The sequence below is a fragment of the Phallusia mammillata genome, chromosome 6 (genome assembly GCF_965637545.1).
Source record: "Phallusia mammillata chromosome 6, kaPhaMamm4.hap1.1, whole genome shotgun sequence".
In the NCBI taxonomy this organism is placed as follows: Eukaryota; Metazoa; Chordata; class Ascidiacea; order Phlebobranchia; family Ascidiidae; genus Phallusia; species Phallusia mammillata.
Window position 1 is genome coordinate 24,267,441 of NC_137257.1, and position 23,664 is coordinate 24,291,104.

The 23,664-nt window shown below is 37.6% G+C and overlaps 2 protein-coding genes across 2 annotated transcripts in view; both read left to right on the forward strand.

The window, feature by feature from the left end:
* LOC145234546 (uncharacterized) overlaps positions 1–19,159 on the forward strand; it is a 30,083-nt gene extending 10,924 nt beyond the window's left edge. Inside the window, exons 13-40 of the mRNA XM_080099260.1 lie at positions 24–152; positions 483–611; positions 879–997; positions 1,288–1,407; positions 1,699–1,851; positions 2,382–2,490; positions 2,773–2,840; positions 3,201–3,303; positions 3,721–3,830; positions 4,533–4,663; positions 4,930–5,034; positions 5,280–5,382; positions 5,891–6,031; positions 6,373–6,480; positions 6,534–7,532; positions 8,761–8,949; positions 9,527–9,640; positions 10,094–10,203; positions 11,300–11,507; positions 12,149–12,287; positions 12,685–12,815; positions 13,334–13,480; positions 14,137–14,246; positions 14,541–14,733; positions 15,085–15,223; positions 15,930–16,060; positions 18,392–18,560; positions 18,669–19,159. Of these exons, the coding sequence (XP_079955386.1) occupies positions 24–152; positions 483–611; positions 879–997; positions 1,288–1,407; positions 1,699–1,851; positions 2,382–2,490; positions 2,773–2,840; positions 3,201–3,303; positions 3,721–3,830; positions 4,533–4,663; positions 4,930–5,034; positions 5,280–5,382; positions 5,891–6,031; positions 6,373–6,480; positions 6,534–7,532; positions 8,761–8,949; positions 9,527–9,640; positions 10,094–10,203; positions 11,300–11,507; positions 12,149–12,287; positions 12,685–12,815; positions 13,334–13,480; positions 14,137–14,246; positions 14,541–14,733; positions 15,085–15,223; positions 15,930–16,060; positions 18,392–18,560; positions 18,669–18,717 (4,456 nt within the window). The 3' untranslated portion in view covers positions 18,718–19,159. The remainder of the gene's footprint in view (positions 1–23; positions 153–482; positions 612–878; positions 998–1,287; positions 1,408–1,698; positions 1,852–2,381; positions 2,491–2,772; positions 2,841–3,200; positions 3,304–3,720; positions 3,831–4,532; positions 4,664–4,929; positions 5,035–5,279; positions 5,383–5,890; positions 6,032–6,372; positions 6,481–6,533; positions 7,533–8,760; positions 8,950–9,526; positions 9,641–10,093; positions 10,204–11,299; positions 11,508–12,148; positions 12,288–12,684; positions 12,816–13,333; positions 13,481–14,136; positions 14,247–14,540; positions 14,734–15,084; positions 15,224–15,929; positions 16,061–18,391; positions 18,561–18,668) is intronic.
* An 813-nt stretch (positions 19,160–19,972) lies between these two features.
* Positions 19,973–21,561, forward strand: LOC145233190 (uncharacterized). Its single transcript, XM_080097868.1, has 3 exons — positions 19,973–20,234; positions 20,293–20,658; positions 20,830–21,561. Exons 2-3 carry the CDS (start codon positions 20,298–20,300, stop codon positions 21,123–21,125), a joined length of 657 nt encoding a protein of 218 aa, XP_079953994.1. The 5' UTR covers positions 19,973–20,234; positions 20,293–20,297; the 3' UTR covers positions 21,126–21,561.
* Positions 21,562–23,664: the final 2,103 nt, after the last annotated feature.

Genomic DNA, 23,664 nt, shown 5'->3' on the forward strand with positions numbered 1-23,664 from the left:
GACGTGTTTGCTTTACTTTACAGTTGCGATTGTGCCACTGGCTTTGAGCGAGACAGCGCATCTATGTGCCAAAATATCAACGAATGTACTGCTGTGACATCACCGTGCACTGACGTCAACAGCAATTGCGTCGACAGCTTTGGAAGCTTCAGGTTATTTAGGAATCAACATAACTTTAATGTTTTGCCCGAACCGTATGATACATGAATCAAATGGTATAATCTTACATTTCGGATAAACGTGTTTTTTAGAACTGAAATCCTGTTTTAAATATCTTATAAATTACTTTGCTAATCCCAGTAAGAAAAATATCTTTCATTTTGTGTTTTAAGCATCTTAAAGAGCTACTATAACTGAATTAATTGTAGTTATTTACTTGTACTTGTAGTTGTATATTCATTTCGTAATTATTTTTCTTTCATATGTTTATTATTTTCCATATTGATTTCCAAACCCATTTCGAACAAACTTAACTTTCACAGCTGTCCGTGCAACGATGGCTTTATAATGGACGGCGGCGCATGTGTGGATGTCAACGAATGTGAAACAGATCCAGCAGTTTGTCCACCAGGACCTGTGGGAATGTGCCAAAACTTTGACGCTTCATTTAGGTCTGTTGTGAAACCGTTGTACACATTTTTCTTACAGGTTTATTTCAAATTGGGGCTCAACTCGGTTTAAAAATGATGATTCAAGAGCATGGTATATTCCCATATCTGTCGATGTTCTGTACAGTGCAGCCCAATCCGGTTAATGACATAACCCATTTAACTTTTATTACAGTAACATCCACTTAATACAGCAGTTTTCAATAATATATAGTTGTTTTTATATGTTTTGCATTTCCAAACTTATAACATATGTCATTTACACCACAGTTGCTCGTGTACGACCGGTTACACTTTGAACAACGATAATACCACTTGTGACGACAACAATGAGTGTTTGCCGAACGGGGGAAGGGGCGATTGTAGTCAAAACTGCACCAACACCAACGGTTTGTGGTCACTTTTCTTAAATGTGTTCCCTATTTCTGTGTTGGATATATGTATGTTATGTTGATAAGTTTAATCTTTTTTTTTGTAATGTTTGTGGGTTTATTATTAATGGTGTCAATCAAATATTCAAAAACATCAAAAACAAAACGGCCAGACAACAAAACAAAACACTTTATTGCAGAAGTTTAACAAATCGCTCATGCAATCATAATTCTGCCGCTGATTGTATGAAAACCGATATCGAAATGTTGGCAAGTTTCTTTAACCTTTTCACGACTTTTCTTTGCAGGAAGCTTCGTATGTTCGTGTGGTACCGGCTACACACTTGGTAGCGATGCATTGACTTGTGAAGATGTGGACGAGTGTCTTAACCCCTCATCCTGCCAACAGGCTTGCACCAATATTGATGGTAAAAATAACCAGAAAGACGATTTTTTTGCAAATTGTTTATTATGTATTTCTCGAAAAAAATTTGGGGTACAAATGATTTGTAATGTGGCAAGACATCGGTAAATCAATTTTTTGGTCAAAACGGTTCCGAATTAACCGAGGTTTACTGTATTTCTAGAAAGGAGATCAGAAAGTAATGAAAGATTTTTTCTTAAATATTGTTTTCACGTTTGCTTTTGTGGGTGTTTCTCCCGCTTATAACAGTGGGAAACTGTGTAAAGAAGTTTATTCAATGTAATTTCGTCTACAGGTGGTTTCAACTGTTCTTGCTTTGCTGGATTTGTGCTGACCAACGAAACTTGTGTGGCGGACAGGCCTTGTAATGATACTGAGATGGCAGCTTGTATAAATTCTGATTGCTTCGTAAATGCGACGGGCACAGCAGAGTGCATGTGTCGATCGGGTATTTTTGCTGTTGCTATGTCATGTTTTTTTTCTATGTCAACTGTTAACTTATTTCATTGTTTATTCAAAAAGAAACATAAGCTGATCATTAATAAACATAATTGTAGAACACAACACATTCTCAGTAAAGAACCAAGTCAACCACAACTGAACACTAACACAAGGTCAAGAACTAAACTGATAGACCTTGGCAAACTGCCACAGGCAAAATCATTCCACCATAAACAATTTTACTCATGCATAAAATAAAATCATTGATATATACGATTAAAGGGTGCTGATAATGTATTCTAAAAACACTTTTTTGAGAATTTAACAATCACAAAAAAATTGTTTTACCTTGTTCCTTAGAAAGTATAAACACTATTTTTTAATTAAATAAACGTCGTTAATGATTATTCAAATAGATAAACTGCTTCTAAACTCTTTCTTTTTCTGTAAACACTGATTTCATCGGTTACAAAAACACAAAAACACAAATAAACATTTATTTATTTCCTTCAATTATATATGTAAAAATATATTTAGGTTTCTCCCGGGTGAACGCGACCCTTTGTTCGGATATAAATGAATGCAACAGCGCGGTAGACAATTGTGATGAAAACGCTCAATGCACCAACACCGAGGGATCATTCAGGTAATAAAAGAAGAGTGCAAATTCTCTGCAAATTTTTCCGCATTCCCATAGGCCTAACAAAAAAAAGGCACAAGCAAATTTCAAAAACATCAAAGACACCAGCAAATTTCAAGTAACCTATATTACTACCTCTGAAAAAACCGTACTTAGGCTTAGATATAAGCCCCTGGGGGAATAATTAAGGAAAGACCCAAAGCATAGAGAATAGTATTGCAACCAACTATAGTTTTGCGATGTAAGTGAAACTGCAAACTTTAAAAAACTATGTTGTTATTATTTTAGTTGTGCATGCAATCAGTTTTATGCGGATACATCAGCCACTGGCAACGCTCCGGGCACGAGCTGTACATGTAAGTGAACATTTTTACCACCAGACAATTTTTTATGGCATTTTTTATTGTTAGCCGCCCTCGATTATAAGTTGACATCGTTTTAAGGGTGTAGAATTTTTTTTGGTTCGGCATTAAAGTGTAGGTTGTCTTCAATGAAAAGCTGCACAAACTGAAGGGTAAAAACTATCAAATGTATTGGAATTAGTCATTAGTAAACACGCTTTTACTTAGCCACTTCCAAATAAAACTATAGGCAAAAATCACTTTTATTTAGTAATTTGCTCTATAAGTCACATCATACTAAAACAATTGGTGTATAATGACAGCTGTTTTTTATGATATAAATCACAATGCACTACTTGTGTTTTCGTGTTTCAGTGTTGAACATTCCTTTTGTTGGGGCAATCCTTTCTGAAGATATGACCCTTACTTCGATCACGATTCGGTGGACAGGCGCGGGAACAACCGCAACTGGTTTCAGGTCAGTCAAATATTCGGTATTTTTTATGCTACTCATCAGCTCATTTGCTCGATGGAAAAAAAGATTAAACTTTATGACTAATAATTCAAAGTTTGCCATTTAGTTTTTAAGATAAGTGTTTCTTGAGAAAAATCTTTTTAACTTTTAAATTTAACACTATACATCTGTTCATACGTTTAATGAGGAAAATAACGTTCCAAATACACTTCCCTACAACTTCGCATCACTATTTTATTTTACGACTCTTGTTTCGCACCTTTTATCAAACTTTTACGCGAGTCAAGTTTTTTAACAAATGTAACTGATGTGGCATTCATATCACTGATGATGTCATAAGTATATCATAAAACGTTTGAACAATAAGGCATGTCGCTTTTTCGTCTATTTTCAGCTTTCACACAAACATGCTTTTTTCAGGGTTTACTTGAACGAGGAAGGTTCAACAACAGAACTGCAACTTCAAACGTTCGACGTGACAGCAACGCAAGCTACCTTTGTCGGCCTGACGCCCAACACAACATACACATGTCAGTAATGCATAACAGGCAGCTATAAACTGCGTTACCGATAAAACAGGTTGATCAGGATTACAATTTACCAAGCGTTTTCCCGATTATCCGATTAACCGGTTTCGTCTGTGTTTTAGTTAGCATAAATTGCCAGGAAATTAGCATAAAGTTCATGCTTCACATGAAACAAGCCCTTAACATTAATGTGTTTATGAGTTTTTTTTCAATATATTATTAGTGCCCTTTGGTAATTTCATCCCAGTAATTTGGTGAAGATAAATCTTTAAGGTATATTCATTGCATAGCACTTTCATCGTATGACAACTAGTTTATTTCTTTGCGCCATTGTCTTGGTGTTTGCATTGCACTAAAGTCTTTGTGGATTTTTACAGTTTTGTAATTGATTGCAGGGAGGAGTTTGAGTTGGTTTATCGGCATGGTTATAGTTCATTGCGATGTAGTACCAATGCTGTAAAAATGTTCAAATAATGTTGGCTGCGTATGTCCCCTAGACAACCTCGCCATTTTGCTCTAACCCATCAAAAGCCAATGGTTAGACCCAACGTTGTCTCACTAATTATCTTACAAACACACTTCACATATTGTTCAACAGAACGCCAATGCTTGTTTTACTGTTCAGCATGTGTGGTGTGTGGTTTAAATAACATTGGTCTTCTATTGAATAGTGTAGTGTAAAATCCATGTGTTATTCCGTTGCAGTCTTTATCCGATCCACTGCTGGCACTGCGATGAGTGACACCGCCACTCGCATGTTTACCACCTTCCCAGCGCTGCAACCTCCAACTATCGCGACAATTATCAGCACAGACGTTACTACTTCTTCAATAGCTGTAAGTTACCAGTTCTTACACGTCCAAGTTACATTTGTGCCCTCCCTTTAAAACCTGATCAAAGATATACTTCATTGATTTTAACTCCAAAAGGCTTTTTACTTGCTCCTGATACGTTCCTTGCAAAAACAATAAATTCTCTATGCACTATTATACAAATTATACACTTTTTTATTTTTCTACACATGATAAACTAGATATGACAAAACCATTGTTATGTCCGGCGAATGGGCTTAATGTCTAACTGCTAAGTTGTTATGCAATAGTTGTCGTGGACCAGACCTGCTGCAGATATTCCTGTGACAGGATATAGAATATTTGTTGAACCTACACATTTCACCACAGCAGACCTCAGTAGCGAAACAATAACAGTAAGTTGTAGTTGTCTTGCTGTCTGATTGTACTTTCTGTTTTTTTTATTTTGTGTCTTTGTGCGTTTGTTATGGTCAGTCGTATGTTTATTGTTTTGAGTATATATATGCATGTCTGTTTTTTGTCAAAGTATATTTGTTTGTCTGTTTGGTGTGTGCGTGTGTTGTCTATATGTTTATCAGAATTATATGTACCTTTGTTCAGTTGAGGTTAATGTAAAAGTTACTTTGAGTTTTTTCCAAAGCTCATCGTGGACGGCCTGACAGCAGGAACACAATACAATCTGTCTGTATTTACGGTGTTTGGTGTAAATGTGAGCTCCGCAAGTGTTGTCCAACAATACACAGGTGAGTCAAATAATAGAAAAGACAAAATACAAGCATAGTAAATCGTAAATGAAAATATAACTTTAACCGTCATTTTCCCCAAACTAAATGTTTACATAAACCCGAATTTGTCGGGTCAGGCTATTTTTACCTGTTTGGGAAGTTAAAAAAAGTGTTTGGTTCAGGTCTGACTGCACAATCGGCCACATTTGTGACGTATTTCATTTGCGTCAATCTAACTTTTGGGCTCTATTTTAACAAATCACGTTTTATACCAAATCATGTTGTATAGTTATGGACAAAATAAATGACTGAAAATTTACGGGCAATACAAATACGAACAGGATCCTAATCGCATACCTTGTTTATTTGAAAAAATACAAGTCGAAGCTTTTTCTTCTGTTTGTATTCCTTGTTTAGCAATCGTTTTATGATTGTCGTACCAGATTTTGTTTCGAAACAAGATTTTGTTACACGTATAATAAGATTAGAATAAGTTAGAAAAATCATTATTGTGTTGTAATTCTAGTTCCTGATCCACCAATGAATGTGACAGCCACACCAGATTCAGTGTATGGTGATGTGGTGATTTCGTGGTCTGCACCAGATGTTGGTTCAGTAACCAGTTTCGTCACCAGCATATCACCATCTAGTCCAACATCGACACCAGGTGCAAAAAATGGTTTCAAAGTTAACACACCAATAAGAAAATCGAGCTATAGTTTTTGCCAGTGTATTTAGTACGCCAGTAAAACTACGTTTAGAATTTAAAGTGGAGTAATGTATTTTTTTCTACAATTAACGAATCTAGCCTAGAAGTTTATGCTGTTACCGGCTTTATAAATGATTAAAATGGAGTGAAGAATAGTTTAAAATAAACTTTTATCGGCTTTTGTTCCAATTTTTAAAGTTTTGAAACATTAAAAAGGACTTTTTGAAAATGTTTCGCTTTACTGACAATTAACACCCCTAAACATTGTAATGGACATTGATTTTATCTGTTAAATAAAGTAATGGGAAATGAAGTGACCTTCAGCGGCCTGTCACCGGGGATTGAGTACACGATATCAGTCCAAAGTGAACTTGCTGGACTTAGAAGCTCCCAAGCCACCGTTCAGTGTAAGTTTCTTAGCTGCTTCTGTTGCAATATAGTTGTCGTCTGTCGCTTTTAGTTTGTTGTTGTTATGTTTGCTACACGTATACTTTCGTTGCATGTTTTCATCACACAAAAGTCACCGTATTAGTTACAACCATCGCTCCACCTGCGGAAACCACACCATCTGGTACAGTGACTGAAACAACCATTGTAGTAACGACAGTAGAAACAACCACTGTCGCTGCAGAAACAACCATTGCAATTACCACTGCAGAATCAACCAGCACTACTGCAGAAACTAACATTCCAGTTACTGATGACGAAACAACAAGTGTTGCTGCAGAAACTACCATTGCGGTGACCACTACAGAAACAACCATGCCAGTTACTGAAGGGGAAACTACCAGTGCCGCTGCAGAAATAACCATGCCAGTTACTGAAGGGGAAACAACCAGTGCCGCTGCAGAAACAACCAGTGCCGCTGCAGGAACAACCCATGCCGCTGCAGGAACAACCAGTGCCGCTGCAGAAACAACCAGTTCACCTGCAGAAGCAACCAGTGCCGCTGCAGAAACAACCAGTTCCGCTGCAGAAACAACCAGTGCCGCTGCAGAAACAACCCATGCCGCTGCAGGAACAACCAGTGCCGCTGCAGAAACAACCAGTTCACCTGCAGAAGCAACCAGTGCCGCTGCAGAAACAACCAGTGCCGCTGCAGAAACAACCAGTGCACCTGCAGAAGCAATCAGTGCCGCTGCTGAAACAACCAGTGCCGCTGCTGAAACAACCAGTGCCGCTGCAGAAGCAACCAGTTCTGCTGCAGCAACAATCGTGTCAGTTACTGAAGGGGAAACAGCCAGTACCTCTGCAGAAACAACCAGTGCCGCTGCAGAAACCACCAGTGCCGCTGCTGAAACAACCAGTGCCGCTGCTGAAACAACCAGTGCCGCGGCAGAAACAACCAGTGCCGCTGCGGAAGCAACCAGTTCCGCTGCAGCAACAACCATGTCAGTTACTGAAGGGGAAACAGCCAGTACCGCTGCAGAAACAACCAGTGTTGCTGCAGAAACAACCAGTACTGATGCAGAAACCAGCAGTGCCGCTGTAGAAACAACCAGTGTTGCTGCAAATACAACCACGTTAGTCACTGAAGGCGAAACAACCAATTCCGCTGCAGAAACAACCACTGCGGTGACCACTGCAGAAACAAACATCCCAGTTACCGATGGTGCAACTACTTCTGATGCAACTGGTATAAATCATGTTTGCAATCAGGCTTGGTGTGTGACATCGTGCTTAGGCTGAATCTGTAAAGGCTGAATGATTGTTTTCAGTAGATTGTGTGCAGAAAAAGAGTGGTGTCATATTGACAGGAATAACGCCATTTAACAAAGATTTGCTGTTTGACAAAGGCTTGCGATTCACCTATGCTTTTCATTTTCGCTGCTGTTTGGCAGAAAATGTGTGATTTTTAAATCAGCACATTTACCAGCTCAGGCTGAGTTCTTTAAGATAATTGCAACACCTATCATTAGGCAAATGTTAGTGTTTGCATCTTTTGCAGCTTTTACGCTGTCAACTGTAGCATGGTGTTTTGATTTTAGTGTAGCGTTGTGCTAGAAAGATTGGTGACAATCTTTTTATTTCATTGGTACATCTGCCATTGTGCAAAAAATAGATTTGTGGCAAGGCTGCAAATCGTACTTTTCGGCATGTACTAATCCAGTGGTCTCCAATGCACCAGAAAATTTATGAAACATCGGTCTTATAGCAGGTCTTGTCGAAATCGCAAACATACTTGGTTACCATCTATTGTAGAGATTTTTAACCAGATAGCCCAAACCATAAACGTTTGTATATTTTGTTAAAACTTTGCATGGTAAAATATTCACCAAACACAACTTTTAAAATTTAAGAATGTTGAATGTTAAAATGTAAACTTTGGAGATTCCTTGTGAATAATCCATTTTTTGTCAACCAGCTTGCTGTAAGGCTGCTGTTTTAACCGGGTAACCAACACTAAATTTTGTTTTTCAGCTACCGTTCCAGTCACCACCGTGGCACCGCCAACAACAACTGCAGGTAAACTTTACTTTGTCTATGCGAACATACAACACTTTTGTGGTGTTATCTGTTTGTGCAAAGTTACAGGAAAATTGTTCACAATCTGTGTTTTTGTGATTTGCGCTATAATAGTCCAATTATAATAATACGTGGCCCGTGATTGATTTAAATGTTAGCGGCACCAGCTGACACCACTACCGACGGCACCACCACTGGAGATGTGCCAAGAACCAGTGAAGCCACTGCAACAACCTCTGCTGCGACAATCACTACAGCTACTACAACCACAACTCCTGTGGCAACCACAACAACTGCGCCCCCAGTGGTAACAACCACTACAGCAGCGCCCCCAGTTGCAACAACCACTTCAGCAGCGCCCCCAGTGGCAACAACAACAACAGCTGCCGTAGTGGACACAACTCCTCCTGGTATTAACGTTGGCAACTCTTCGAATGCGAATTGCAAAAATCTTTTCTGCATTTCTTTGCTAACCATGTTTGCCTGTTTCTTCTTCAAATTTTGATTCATTTTTAATGGTCGTATGTCGGTTATGTTTTTCTTTACCTTTTTTAATTTTTGTTTTGCTGTTCATGATAGAACAAAAAACAAACCATAACGTCTCTATTTTGACTTCTTCTCGTTTCTATTTGAAACTAACGTTCAAACCTATGTCTTTAGTTTTTTGTAGAAAATTTATTTTTTTACCATGCAAATTGCATCTTTTGCCATAAACTGTGTACTTTTGCTTGCTATATCATTAACTTGCATGACCAAATATCTAACTCATACTGTTTTTACCTATAATAGCCATTACACCTCATTTTTTTTCCTCAATACTGACAAGCATGCTTTAAGTTTTCTTATTTATATTTGTCTTTTATGTATTAGTTTGTCTTGTGTGAAGTGAATTTTCTGTGAAAACAAAAATTAGTTCTATGTATTAACTCCACCAACCACCTTTTCTTGCACAAAATGCTTAGTCATGACTATGTGTTTTTTGCACAGTCACTACACCACCTCCAACAGAAGCGAGCACAGCTCCTGTTGTTGAGACTACACCATCTGTACCTGCCATCGTGTGTCCGGCATTTACTATCGTCTCTGGTGACACCTGTATGCGTAAGTAACGTTTTTTTTTTATTGTGTATAGTATAGAGCTAACAGTGCCATTATAGCGCTAATAACTGTGGTAAACATATGGTTATCATAAAGTATTTTAGAAGTGTTAAACCTAGCTACAAACACCATAAAGAAGCGTTGCAATCTTTTAGTGGATAACGCACCGAGTGTAGCGCAATGTATTTTATTTTATCATTGGAGAAAGCGATTAATATTAGACATTCTAACACATTTATATTTATAACGTCACAAACGATTATTTTTTATTAGTCTTGTCCAAAATATTCTAAAATTTTATATTAAAGAGTGTTGCGCACGCTATTGAGGGGTTAAACTTTTTTTCTGTAGTAGAGTTATAGCACCGATATTTTTTTTGTACCCTATTTAATAGCAATAAATTTTTTTTTACAATGTTTTTTATTTTAACATAATCTTTGCAAATATTTTTTACAGCTTTCCAGGTCACCACAGTCGCCCTGACTATAACGGAAACTTTTACACCTGATCTCAACAACACGGCAAGTGCCGCTTACATTGCTCTACGTAATAGAGTGATCATCATAGTAAGTAAAAAATTTGAAATATATAAATATTAGTGCATTTTAAGCGTGTTTTATCAAGTATTTCGGCATTTCATTACCCTAAGTGGTATTGTGATTCAATGAAGTGCTTTGGAACACTATATACGGATGTGTTCATAAGTTTAATGACTAAAATAACGGTCCATATAGACAGGTTTTTTAAGGTTTGGTTTGGGTTACTGCTAAGTAGTTTTAAGAGACCGCAAGTGTTTTATTTAAATACCAAAAAATAGCCATATCCAAATTTTGGGAAACCGCTGGAGAAATTTGCCCAAAACACCTTAAAAAAATACTGCATATAGACGTAATAATCTACATGCTTTTTTATTTAATGTTTTGGCAAATGTTCTTGTCATCATCAGTGTAATAAGGGGCCACATCGGTTACACACGTTTGTAACCACTTAAATCACCTAACAGATTGATAAAAAGGTGCGAGACAAGCGTAGTGTTTTGTAAATTCGACAAACCTTTTTGAATCTAAATAATGGCTAATGCAAAAAATCTCTACCCAAAATATATTTTACAGAATCTGAATTAAAAAATAGGACGCGGGTTATGTGTTGGGATAAAACACATTACAACGGGATCAGACAAATTCGGTTAGTCGCATAATTACCGTAGCAAAATTCCGTAACAAATTGAGAACAAAATTGGCCGGTTAATCGCATAACCCGGTTATCCAAGTGATGTGTTATATTCAAGGTTTCCGTCGTCATGGACCCCAAAACAAGGACAACCGAAAAATTAAACTTTTATAAGAAACGAAACAATTAAACGTGTTAGAACAAATCTTTGCATTATACGAGGGATGACATATCACATGCCAGATTTTTTTTGAAATCTGTTCCAGCCAATCTTTGTTCGTAGACAATACTTCTTGCATCTTACAAAAGCTTAGGTCTAGTTCTACCTGGGGATTTGACTTGTAATTTTTTAAAAATAAGGCAAAATAAGGACTTAAGTCAAAAACAAGGTTATTTCTCAGAAATAAGGACGGTATGGCAACCCTTGATATATTTGAACATATTAGGCAAAGTTATGAGACACGTTTCAAAGTAACGTTTGCATGTTTCTAGATAACAGCTGTGTTGAATGAAGTCCAAGTCACTTTCATCACCATTGTGCGCATCACATTCTCAAGTGGAAGTATTATTGTTGACGCCGATGTGCAGATGGGAAATGTGACAAATGTTACCCAGACTGCATCTGACATTGAAACTGTCGTTGCGAATGGGACCTTACCAGTTCTAGCAGAGAATAATGTAACTTCGATCAATGTTACAAGTGCGTTGAAAAAAATTGTGTTTGATTATGTTTTAAGAAATGTTACCTATCCAACAGCAGTTATTTAAAGTTTGTTCGAAGTACAGTTATCCTATTGTGAAAAACAAACGCGATTTTTGTTCAAATTTTCAAAACTCAACTGATGTCTAAAACATTTCCAGTTAATTGGAGACGTCTCACTGCATAATACGCTTGCTCTGTGAAAAGTGCTCAAATGTTTACGGAGTAATTTTGCCAATCACAGAGACAGCATTGACCACACTTTTTGTCTTGTTATTTCTAGAATGATGCCTTGAGAGGTAAAAAATATTTTTTACGTTATGTGACACAAAGTAGTAAAATTGTTAGCCGCATGTTTGCCCTTTCCTGGCCTAGACCAGTTGTTCCTATCTTGAGCTTAATTAACCATTATTAATCCTAACAGGGTATCTTGGCATTTCAGGGGCTAATTACGTCATCATTTTTTGATTTCGTGACCTCATCATAGTTGCCCGTTTTAGTTTTTTTTAAGGGCAATAAATTAGTCTGGTTGTTCTTATGAGTGGCGACAATGAAAAGGTTAAAAACCAGTGACCTAGACAATACTTTTTGTTGTGATTTTACTTATGCGTAGATTCATTTGATGTTTTGTTTTTCATCAGACTTTGACGAATGTTCGAACTCGACAACCAACGACTGTTCGGGTAACGCTATGTGCACAAACACTGCTATACACCCCGGTTTTATGTGCGAATGCCTGCCCAGCTATAGAGAGAAGAACGCTTCATACCCAGGAAGAATGTAAGTGCTACAAAAAATGCATGTGTGTCAGAATGTTGACCTTTACAAGTAATTAATAGTAGAATTGGCTTGGGTAATATTAAGCTTACGGTTTGTCGACTATCAGTTATAATAGTATTTTTTGCAATTTTCGGGAAGTATAATTAATCTTGCCGATAAAAATTACAATTGAATAAATAAGGTGTCAGTGAGAATGTACGTTTATGGGCGGCTGTTTTTTAGAGGTCGAAATTATATGACAATAAACCTGTCGTAATGTTTAAAACTAAATCTAACCCGTGGTGGTACTCTTGCAATGGCAATATTTTTTCGGAAATGCAGGGTTTAAACTACGTTTCAAAGTAATTTTAAACGACCCAGCTTGTACTTTTTTAATATGTTAGTTACTTTTTCGCAGTTGCGAAGATCAGTGTATGTTGGATGGTGCATCTTATTGTATGAATGGAGGCACATGCACACCATCTGTTGATACTGTCGATCCCACATGTTCCTGCACTGCAGAATGGGAGGGAACAAGATGCATGACAGGTAAGCTGATTTAAAAGTCTTGTTAACAACAGTAGGTTCTAGCAACACTAACTTTTCGCCCACAAGTACAATGCACTGTGTAAGTGCATACCTTTGACTTTAAACAACATGCACTGAGATGGCAATTCTGCTCTCTGGCTTGTAATTGCAGTCGGATTTAATCAGTTGCTACTTCGTCGTATAAATAATGCAAGTACAGTACAAGTTTTGTTAGAAAATATCTTGCATTTAATTTAAAACATTTCTCCCGCCCTCTAAAAAATGATTACGTTGTATGCTGTAAGCAAAAATATGTTTTTCCAAACCCTTGTTGGTAAAAAATATGACATTATTTTTAAATCTTCTGTTAAAAAAATCCCAAAATATGTTTATTTGAGAATTAAGCTAAAAAAATTATATTTTGGAAATAAGCAAAACAAATTATATTAGGGAAATAAGCAAAAAAAAGGATGAGTTTTTGCTCTTGTAAATTTTCACAGCAGCAAGATATTGTTTCTAATCGTCATTTTTTGCCAAAGCCGTTACGACCACCACAACTGAAGCAACCACAACTACTGAGGAACCCACAACTACGGAAGCACCAACAACGACAACCCAAACAACCACGACACCAACACCTATAAACTGTCCACTGTTTACAACTCAAGTTGGTTCGTCATGTTTGGGTGAGTTGCTTGTTATTTGGTTATTCACTGGCTCGATTAAACCGAAGTATATTTCTCTTATATGTTTAAACACCGAATGCCTTACATTTCTTGTGTATCCTTTATTTCGGCACTTAAAACTATCCGATAGGGTTTCTTTCGGTGGTTTCGTTTTTTGTCGAACCCCACCCTCTTTCCCTAACACGGGTGGTTAGTTAATAGGGCCCCCTCGACTGGTCCCACCAACGTTCCCTCCCTAGTCGTGTTTACCCACTATACGCCAACCTCACTTCCTTGTGAACCCAAAAAACATAATGCCTTAATAATACGGTGTAGCTGCAGCGTGTTAAATCATCATCCACCAATTGTGCCCATCAACTGTTTCACGCTCAATAACGTCTTAACGTTGCGCAGCTATTTTCGGCTTAGTGATTGTTTTAGTGCTATTGTGTCGCTATGTTCACCAAGCGAAATAAACTCATCTCTCACCTCTACTTTAATTTTTGTCATCTATGGGTTCCGGGTGTTTAACATTTATTTAATCTTTAAACTTGTCATAAGTTTTGAACAGTTTTTCTTGTGAGTGGCAACAACCGAGCTACCAAAGCTTCACAGTTTTAATAGCTTACTGTGGGAAACCTGCTTGCAAAATCAACCTATTTTTTTTCTTTTTACAGCTACGCAGATCATGACCATGCAGATGACTACCCAGGGAACTTTCGACTCGAACCTTCTTAACACAACTTCTGATGCATATTCGCAAATGAGAAATCAAATCCGAATTTTTGTAAGTGAAAGATTGTTGACTTTGATTTCATACAATTTACGCAATCTGTTTGAAATAAAATTACTGGCTATGTATGGACAAAATATAGCATGCCAAATTTAACTTATTTTTGTGAACTCTTGTAATAATCAAAATGTATTATATTTTTATAATAAAACTGACCTAAAAGTTTTTCAAAAAAGCGATTTTTGAAATCTGTCGTAAACTTGGCTATTTTAAGCTGTAGGCTATTTTAAGTTTAGACGTTTAATCCAATTGTGGATTGGTGGAACTGACAATCTTATTGTTTTACAGACCATCCAAGCGTTCAATCAAATTAGCTTAGTTTTTGTGGAATTTGTCACCTTAACTTTCTCGTCTGGAAGTATCGTTGCAAACGCGGACTTACGAGTTGCCAACGTAACATCTGTTAATGACACAAGCGCTAGGTTGGCAACTCTTACTCTGGCTGACATCGACCCCATTCTCACGGATCTGACCATAACAAGTAAGAAACATGTTCAATTTTTACATAAGAAGTACAAATTAAAAAAAAAAAAACTTAATATGGTTCTTAAAGATATCATAGCGCACCAATTTCACTAAAACAATACCCAGTCCGAAATAGATGTGCCATGTTAAGCGCAAAGTGGACCCATTGGCATTGATCATAACCAAACGCGCTGCATTTAAACGTTATTACACGCTTTCTAATGGAAAACAACAGAGTATATATGATGCTTCCGCCAGGCATAATATCAACTTTATAAAGCTCTTCTGGCAAAACACTCTTCGATAACCACTGATTGGGCCTCTAATCTTTGAGCAGTGCTTTAATTCCCACACAATGTGTGTTCAGACTTTGTTGAATGCCAAGATCCTATGTATCACGATTGCCCTGCAAACTCTACTTGTGTTGATGCGTCCGTCAATCCTGGGTTCACCTGTATGTGCCAGGGAGGTTTTAGAGACAAGAACACCACAAACCCAGGAAGGATGTAAGTACAGACAACTTTTTTCATGTAATCGTTTTATCGTATGCTAGTTTAATTCAGTAGTTTTAACACTGCAACTCGAATTATTCTGAACTTAACTAAAAACTTATGCGTTTTAGAGACTATTTTTTTCGTTGAACGTTAGGTAATTTATTTCACATACATAAGCCACACGATTAACATGATTAATTAACAAACATATGTTTTATCATACCTCTCTATACCAACCAAATTTCTCAATAGCGTTATAGAAAGATTCTTTGGAACACTACGAACGGATCTGTTCATAAGTTTAATGGTGAAAATAACGGCCCAAATAGACGTAAAAGCGACATGCTTTATTGTTCAAACGTTTCGGTGATGGCATGACCATTTGCCGAAACGTTCAAAGCATGTCGCTTTTTACGTCTATTTGGGCCTTTATTTTTACCATTAAAAGAATGATTCTTTTTTTAATAACATAAACTTCTATGCACAGACGATCGAATGATTCTTTTTTTAATAACATAAACTTCTATGCACAGACGATCGAAGATCTAACTGTAGGATAACATTAACTTGTTATCTAAGTTACTTTATGTGTGTTTTTTAATTCAAAAAAGTCTTAAAAACACCATTTTATCCAAGATCTCAAACATGGAACTTATGCAAATTCTTGCTCTGAACCTGTATCATATAGAACCTGAAATAAAATTGTTTTCTGTTTTAGTTGCGAGCCTCAGTGTACATTGGATGGTGAAAGTTATTGTTTTAACGGAGGAAGTTGCACAACTACACTGGCTCAAGATCCTGTTTGTAGCTGCTCACAGTGGTATGAAGGTGCAAGATGTGAAAGCACGAGTAAGTATTCAGTGTGAAAACCTAGAGTGCATTTGTCAAATTTACACGGCCACTATACAGCAGTGATTTTTAAAGCCTGGTGTTAATATATGTTATAATCCGTTAATTACTGACGATGGGACTCTTTTTTAGAAAAATGTTGGTTATTTTATAGGCCCTTGGGTGATGGGTTTTGGTTTGATTTTGGGTTTTAAGCTGTTTGGGTGTTGGCTTATTGTCAAATGTAAGCTATTGTCAAATAATAATTGACAGTTCGATCGGAAATACTGTTGGCGTGTCATTTTTGAACTAATTTTGTAGTACGAACTAATTTCACCGGTAAACGAGCAACCGCATGAGCTATATGCACGTCACAACCATCATTATTTACGTCGTCACTGCAATGTGAATGCTGGACAAGCACTGTACTGTCACCAAGTGTTCTCGTTAACACGTGGTAGCATTTACTGAAAACAAGATTTGTTTTCTGCAATGGAAACAATTCTTGAAGCTAGCTTCTTAAAAACGTAGACTGAATTTCCTTGTTTCAACATAGAAGTAGAAAACAACAAAATCCAATTCGTTAAAAAAATCTGTTCGTTTGTTTGTTGAAGCCGAATTGCCTGGTATCCATTTTCGGCGTTATTTTAATGAGGTCCAGTGCCATGCATAATTGTTGTTGTTGTTTTAATGTAAACCTTGATAAAAAAAAGGTTCCTTTGGAACTTTGTATTATTACCAGTAATGTGGTACAATGACTTTCCAATTACAATTTCGGGTTTGTTAATGTCCTTTTATCTTTAATCTCAATAAAATCAGTAAATATAGCTATAAAACAGCTACTTAGCCCTTAACATGAAAACATGTTTAAACAATGTTTTGCAGAGTTTTCCAAGAAAATACTAAGATTAAACAATGTTTTTATATAGATTTATTATATAGCCCATACTTCACCTGTTCTGGTTATATTTTTTTACCGGAACGGCGGACCATTTTGCCTTACTTTTACCACTTATTTGTACCCAAATAGTCACTATGTACTTCCAGCCTTTTTGCTGTCAGTTAATAATTGGGCCAAATCCATCTTTCAGGCGGAGCACTGATCGGGCTAATCGTGGGTCTAATCCTGGGAGTTATCGTTCTGGTTGCAATTATCGCTTTGGCGATTTACAAGTAATATACCTTTTTGATTGCGTGAAATAACTGCGGCACCAACTCTTAACAGCAATCTCAAGTCTATTAACCTTCTACTCTTTCCTGCTTGATCGGCGTGTTTGTCACGTGGTATGATGACGTCATGACGTTTAGGCGCCTTTTCTGACGTCAAAATGACAACTTCTGACTATGTGTAAAGTTTTCGCGCCAACTTGAATTGGATTATTTATTTTCGAAAAATGATTGACTTTTATAGCATGACGTCATTCGTAATCTATACGTTTTCCTGATGACGTCATAATGATGCATTTTGATAACTTTGTTTCCAGCACTATTATTTCCGTAATGAGCTATGCGTTCTTTTATATTTGCACAACACTGCATGCAGTAACAAACTGTTTAATTATTTGCACTTTATTTTTTTAGCTAATATCTTTTAATTTTGTTAGAAATTAGGGGGTTTTGGGCTGGTTCATGCTCAACGATAATGTTCTAGCTTGTCTTAAAGGCTTATTACTTTAACTTTTGATAAAATCTTGCTTTAAAGGAGAAACATTTTTTTCATTGAAACTGCAGAGGCTGTTATCCTTTAAAAGTTTGTAAAACTTTGCATGAACACTCAAAAAGGCACTCCTTATTGTCTTTGCACGAGAAAAAGTTAATGCATGAGGCTCAGTAATAAGTTGGCGGCCGGTCAGTAACAATTTGTCAGACTAAACGTCGTACAGAAACCTTAACAAATGAACAAAAACATTGTTTAACGGCTGTTTGCAGCATAAAATACCAGCAAGCGAAAACTGACCATATCGCTCTGGTTACTACTCACAACGAAATTGTTTTTTTGTATTTACTTCTTGTAATTACACATAGCTTATTTGTTCCACTCTCATCATATGCATTTTGTTTTGTGATAAAGAAGTTCAGTTAATCCTTTAATGTTTTTAAGTTTTTTAAACAGATTTTAACCAATTGTTGGTTACCTTTTTCCTGTTTTGAAATCAAATTATGAGAATGCTTATCACACCAATACTGTACATCTGTTAATGTGTTGCCGAAGTTCAAATCACCATATCAGCATGGTTATGTTAATTTTTAATTAGACTTCAGTGCTGCATTGTACAACCGCTGCTTTTGCATTTTTTCACCACAGACCTGTTCATAATACCAATGTTTAACCCTCATATGTTCAATTTACAGACAGAGCAATCGTGGCGGCTATAGTGGTGGGGGTGGTTGCGGGTGTTTTGCTAATAATTACGGTGGTAGTGGCTGTTGTCCACTGCACTCGAAGTCGTCGGGATCGGCTCGACTTGCAGTATAGCGAACACAGTAGACTCGGAAGCAGCCGTGGCAGCGACAAATACAGGTGAGGCCGCGTGACGTCATATAATTTTTACTGCTTATTTGCATTTTACCATAATACATAAGTTATTACTTGGGCGCATCATTTTTTAAAATTAATGTCTCTTTCAAGGCTTTCGGACGGCTCATCCTACAACGACATTGACTTCGGCACCGTGTGACGTCATCGTGTAATTGATGACGTCAACACGTAGATTACGTAGTTTCTCTTTCTTTATCTTCTGGCTTCTATCTTGGCTGACTCTAAAAAAATGTACGAAATTGCGACCCACTCTTTTCAGTTCCTTGCCGTCGGCGACATGACGTGTTGATGACGTAATAAACCGATGAGGTCACGACTTGTCGTTGGCGAGCAGTTGGGGCAGTTTGCTGGCGCTTTTCAACTTAAACGTTTGAACTACTACAACATGTTCTTACAAAAGTGCTGAAACTTTTGTTGTACGCGTCGAAAACTGTGTGAATGTTGAACTGGATGAGTGCGATATATCGTGTGATTACCTTTAATTAGAGTTTTATAAACATATATTTTCGGCATGTGTGTATTCTACAAATTTAATAGTAGCCCTATCGCTTTTACTCTTTCTTTTCCTCAATAAAAATCAAATAGCACAACCTGTGTACATACAACAATGTACAGAACGAGATAGGGTAGTCACAGCATATAACAAGAATGAGTGTTAAACATTTTTGAGGCTTGGAAATCTTTAGACAATATATACTCAGAAGTGCGCTTAGACCGGTTAAACAAAAGCTTTAAAACAAGGCAAGCTATAAAGGACACTTAAGGCAATGTAGGCCTATTGGTGTGCTACTGTTTGGTATATATCTCTTTATGTGTTCATAAAAACTTGTAACAATTAAAGCGTTTCAAAATTTTATTGGTAATGATAAACAACCGTTAAAGCACATATTAAAAGTGACTGCAAGCAATAATACATATACTTTGACGGAAAAATTTAAAAATAATTAATACGTAAAAGTCGTTCCTGCTTGTCCAAGCCAACAGACACAGAACGAGCTGCTTCGTATTTCCCAGAGCGCAGCGATAAAACACTATAAGAGGAAGCAACGTATCCGGAAATACGTAAACTATACAATAATACACAATTTGAAGAGAAATTATTTGCTGTGTTGTAACACAGGAAAACGTTATTTTGTTTTATAACGATACTGCTGCTAGCGATGGACCTAAGCTTGCTGATGTTTGTATCGGTTAAACCAGCCTTTATACTTTGTTTGGAAAACCAGACCAGTTAACGATTTAACTAAGAATTGATTAAATTAAACAGAATAAATGCAAAGTAAGATTTATCTTAAGTGTTGGGCTTAACTTTGTATTAAGGATAATGTTGTATATTTATAGTTCCACTTGTTAAAGGTGATATAATTATCTTCGCATTGCAATTACCAGTGTGATTGGATAACAAATGTAGCCAGTCCTGTTGTCAAATGCTTTGGAAATACATACAGGCTAACGACAAATTGGCTCTAGCAAAGCACTGAAACTGCCCGTATCATTATTTTCTTGGCTGTGCGAGATTTCTGTACAAGCAAAGGTTTGAAATTCAGACAACGCACCAAGTTGCACCAGAAGTGTAATTGAATCCTTCACAAAATGTGACACAAGAAAAGAAAAAAAGGCCGTTTCACAGATCGCGATTGGCGGTAACTACAAAAGGTAATTTAAAATGTGTGATACCCCAACAAACACTGCTTGAAACCAACAAATTATACAGGTGCTATGCTGGTTGGGCCTCCAATTTCCACCTCAGTATCACAAACTTCGCACAATGGACCTCAAGGTCGTGATCACTCAACACAACTTCCTGGGCGACACGAGGCAACTGTAGATTCCCTGATAAATGATCAGGAACGCCAGGACATGGCCAGAATCAGAAGAAACGTTGAAAACAGAATAAGAAGAGACAGAAACAGACGAAAGTTTTTTAGGCGGTTGTCGTATTGTTCCATGACACACGGGTGCTTGTTATTTATCGGTGCAATTGCCGTTGCTGCTTTGGTGGATTGGTTCGCTGGGATTGTGATGATGGTATTAAGTATTGTTTTGCTGGCTGCGGGAATAAGAGTCTGCATACAGTACGGTAAGGAAAATAATTCTATTTTTTAACTGATTCCATTGCACTAAAAGCTTGCGTTTACTATGATTATTCGTAACTTGAATCGTCTGCATTGAGTCCACGTTGGTTAAGGACGATTTCTGTACAAGGACAGTTTTAAAATTATTTCCACCAATGCCACTAAATCTTTTGCAGAACCTGATCAGTGGATAGATCGTATCTACGAAAACTTAAACTCGTCCGATCCTGCTAATCCTGGAGGTTCTCAGAGGACTTCCCATCACAGGTCGTCTTCCCGGCGATCCCGGAGGTATTCGGACCAGCCTCCTCTTTATTCGGAAGTCGTCAGACATCCGTCTTCCTACAAAATAATCCCAGAAAAATCAAGGATCGCAACAATATCAGAGGATTGCGAGCAGGAGCAAAAACCAGGAAGCAGCTCAAATGCGTTGCCTAGTTACAGAAGCGCGTCGCGTCTGCCGAGTTTATGACAGCGCCTCCACTCGGCCAATGTTTTAGTATAAGATTATTGCTAGGTGACGCTAAAGACTCGGTGTGCGTGGCGCATATGCAAGCATTGAAATGTAGGGCAGAAACTTGGTCGAATGGTCCGGCGCGCCTGACCCATATACAGACATAAACAACCTTGATCGGGATTCGTCCCCGGGAGCGTCCTGAGTTCGAACCTCGTGAAAAAAAAGAAAAAAAGCATTCAAATGTACACAAAACCTGGCCGAATGGTGCGGGGCGCCAGATTTATCGAGAAATGATGTAAACATATGACCTTTGAGCAGAATAATCAAAACTTCACAAAATATACAACTTTTTTGTATTTACATTTATAATGCATTAAACTGCAAGAGACGAACATGTTAAGATTGACAAGTTTGCTATACATTGGCATGCAGATATGTACGATAGCGTAAAGAAAATAAGCATTTGTCATGCAGACGATTTTGGCGCTTTACCCTTTTTTTCTCCCGAAAACCCATGGCCTATTAATGAAGTGTGTACATTTTCGGACCATGTCAACCATAAAAACACGATTTTTGGACTTCCAACTGCAATATGAAGTATACGAAACTTGGTTGGTCGACTGAGATTTGGCTTAAAATTTAAGCTTTATCTGCGTTATGAGTTTAAGGAAACCAAGTATTTCCACTCAATTTACAGCTAACATTACAAAAAACAGCAGCCCAAGACGACCTTACTTACACGTAAAGAGGCAGGCACAAAGTAAGACCAAGTGACAGCAAAACTAGTTTAATTTCATACAGTCTAGCTGTTCCTGAAGTCGTTGATTGTATCGTAGCAGCCACAGTTTGGCTTTCAGAAACTGGCGTGGTCGAGTTGAGAACTTTAACGTCTCCTGTAGTGGTCGTGGTATTTGGTGCCGTTATTGTGCTTTGCTCAGCAGTTGTTGTTTTTATATCAGATGTTTGTGTTTCGATTACTGGTGACGCGGTCGTCGCTGTTTGAGAGGATGAGGTGTAAGCGGAGGAGGAGGAGTGCTCTGGTGCGGTCACAGTGACGTATGTGGTTTGTGACGTCGTTTCCGTGACGTTGGTTGCGGTGTTTGAGGTGCAGTTGGAAACATATTGGGCTTCGCAAGAGCTTGAATGTAAATCAACAAACGTTCATGTAAACTCGCTGTTGCAAAACAATCCTTAGAATTAAACAGATTACATATAAAATCACATAACATGCTCTACAATCTACATAATGCATTTTTTGGCGTAATGTTGGACTAATATATGAAATAATAAAGAAATATAAAATATTAACAGGACACCTGTATACTCGACAAGTCACGTGTTTTAGGTGTCCTTGCTGTTTTACAAAAACGTTCAAAATATAACAATTTGATAAAGTAACAATGAAAATAAAGATTACACCTTTTTTTCTTAAATTCGTCAAACTACAATCTACTTTGAGTGCGGCCATGGTTGCATTGTATTGCTAGTGTCCATGGTAATGGCGTTACTACCGCGAATCTTACGTTATGTTGTCGACGCTGGCAAGTTGGCGATCGATTTCTGCGCACAAATTTTCCGGGCACTCATCAGGATTTAAACAACCTCCGAAGTAACCAGAAAACGTCACTGGCAGAGAAGCTGCAAAAAAGGGCAGAAAGTCTATTTTTAGCTTAGCTATATACATTTATACTGGGATCAGCCCTGAAGCGTCCATGCAGACAAGCAATCACGGCACACTCCTGCATAAATCGGTAGAGCTACTAGGTCTTAGTAGCTAAGACAAGAAACCACACTAGACGGGTTGGCTAATTTCTGCTAAATGGCGCAACAGAGCATAGGCGTTTGCCATGACAATAGTTGCTGACTAAGCAAATTAATGACTGCCATTGCAAACGCCTATGCTCTTGGTGCCATTTATCGGAAATTACCCAACCTGTCCAAGCTGCAAAAGAAAGGCAAAATAATCTATTTTCAGCTAATATGAATACACTCATACTGGGATCAGCCCTGAAGCGTCCATGCTAGCCAGCGTCATACTCAACTTTAAATTATAGTACGCCATGCCCATAAAAGGCGTTATATGGAATTAAGCTGGTCTCCCAAGCATTTGTTTTTTCTGGTCTGTGCCCTGCTATATTGTAACGCCTGGAGACCGCCTTAATTCGGCATGACGCATTTCATGGGCCTGGCGTACTATGATGTAGTATTTTTTCATTGCCAATTGCTTTAGGTACACTGGACAACGATTTGAACGACCTATACAAGTAAAAGTACAACACCCCAAGAGCCATAAAACGTATCTTCCAAATAGCGCAATGAAATCCGTATACACTGGTTTTGCCACGTTTTGTTATTATTGAAGCCGATTTCACATGAGAATGTAAAGACGAGTCGATCGTAAAAACGTTAGTTCGTTTCGATTCAGTTAAATACGCTGAAAGTCATATTTTACACTTTCAATATATCACATTCCTTTAGCAATTATGTTGCAAGTCTTTACTTAAATAGAGTAGCGGCTGTCGGGTTAAGTTTGCCTGTCGATGGTCTACTCTAG

Excerpts from the sequence above, each read along its gene's own strand:
- LOC145233190 (XM_080097868.1), top strand. The coding sequence starts at position 20,298 with ATGCTGGTTGGGCCTCCAATTTCCACCTCAGTATCACAAACTTCGCAC. Across the intron at positions 20,659-20,829 it reads AAGAGTCTGCATACAGTACG|AACCTGATCAGTGGATAGAT; the intron begins GTAAGGAAAATA and ends AATCTTTTGCAG.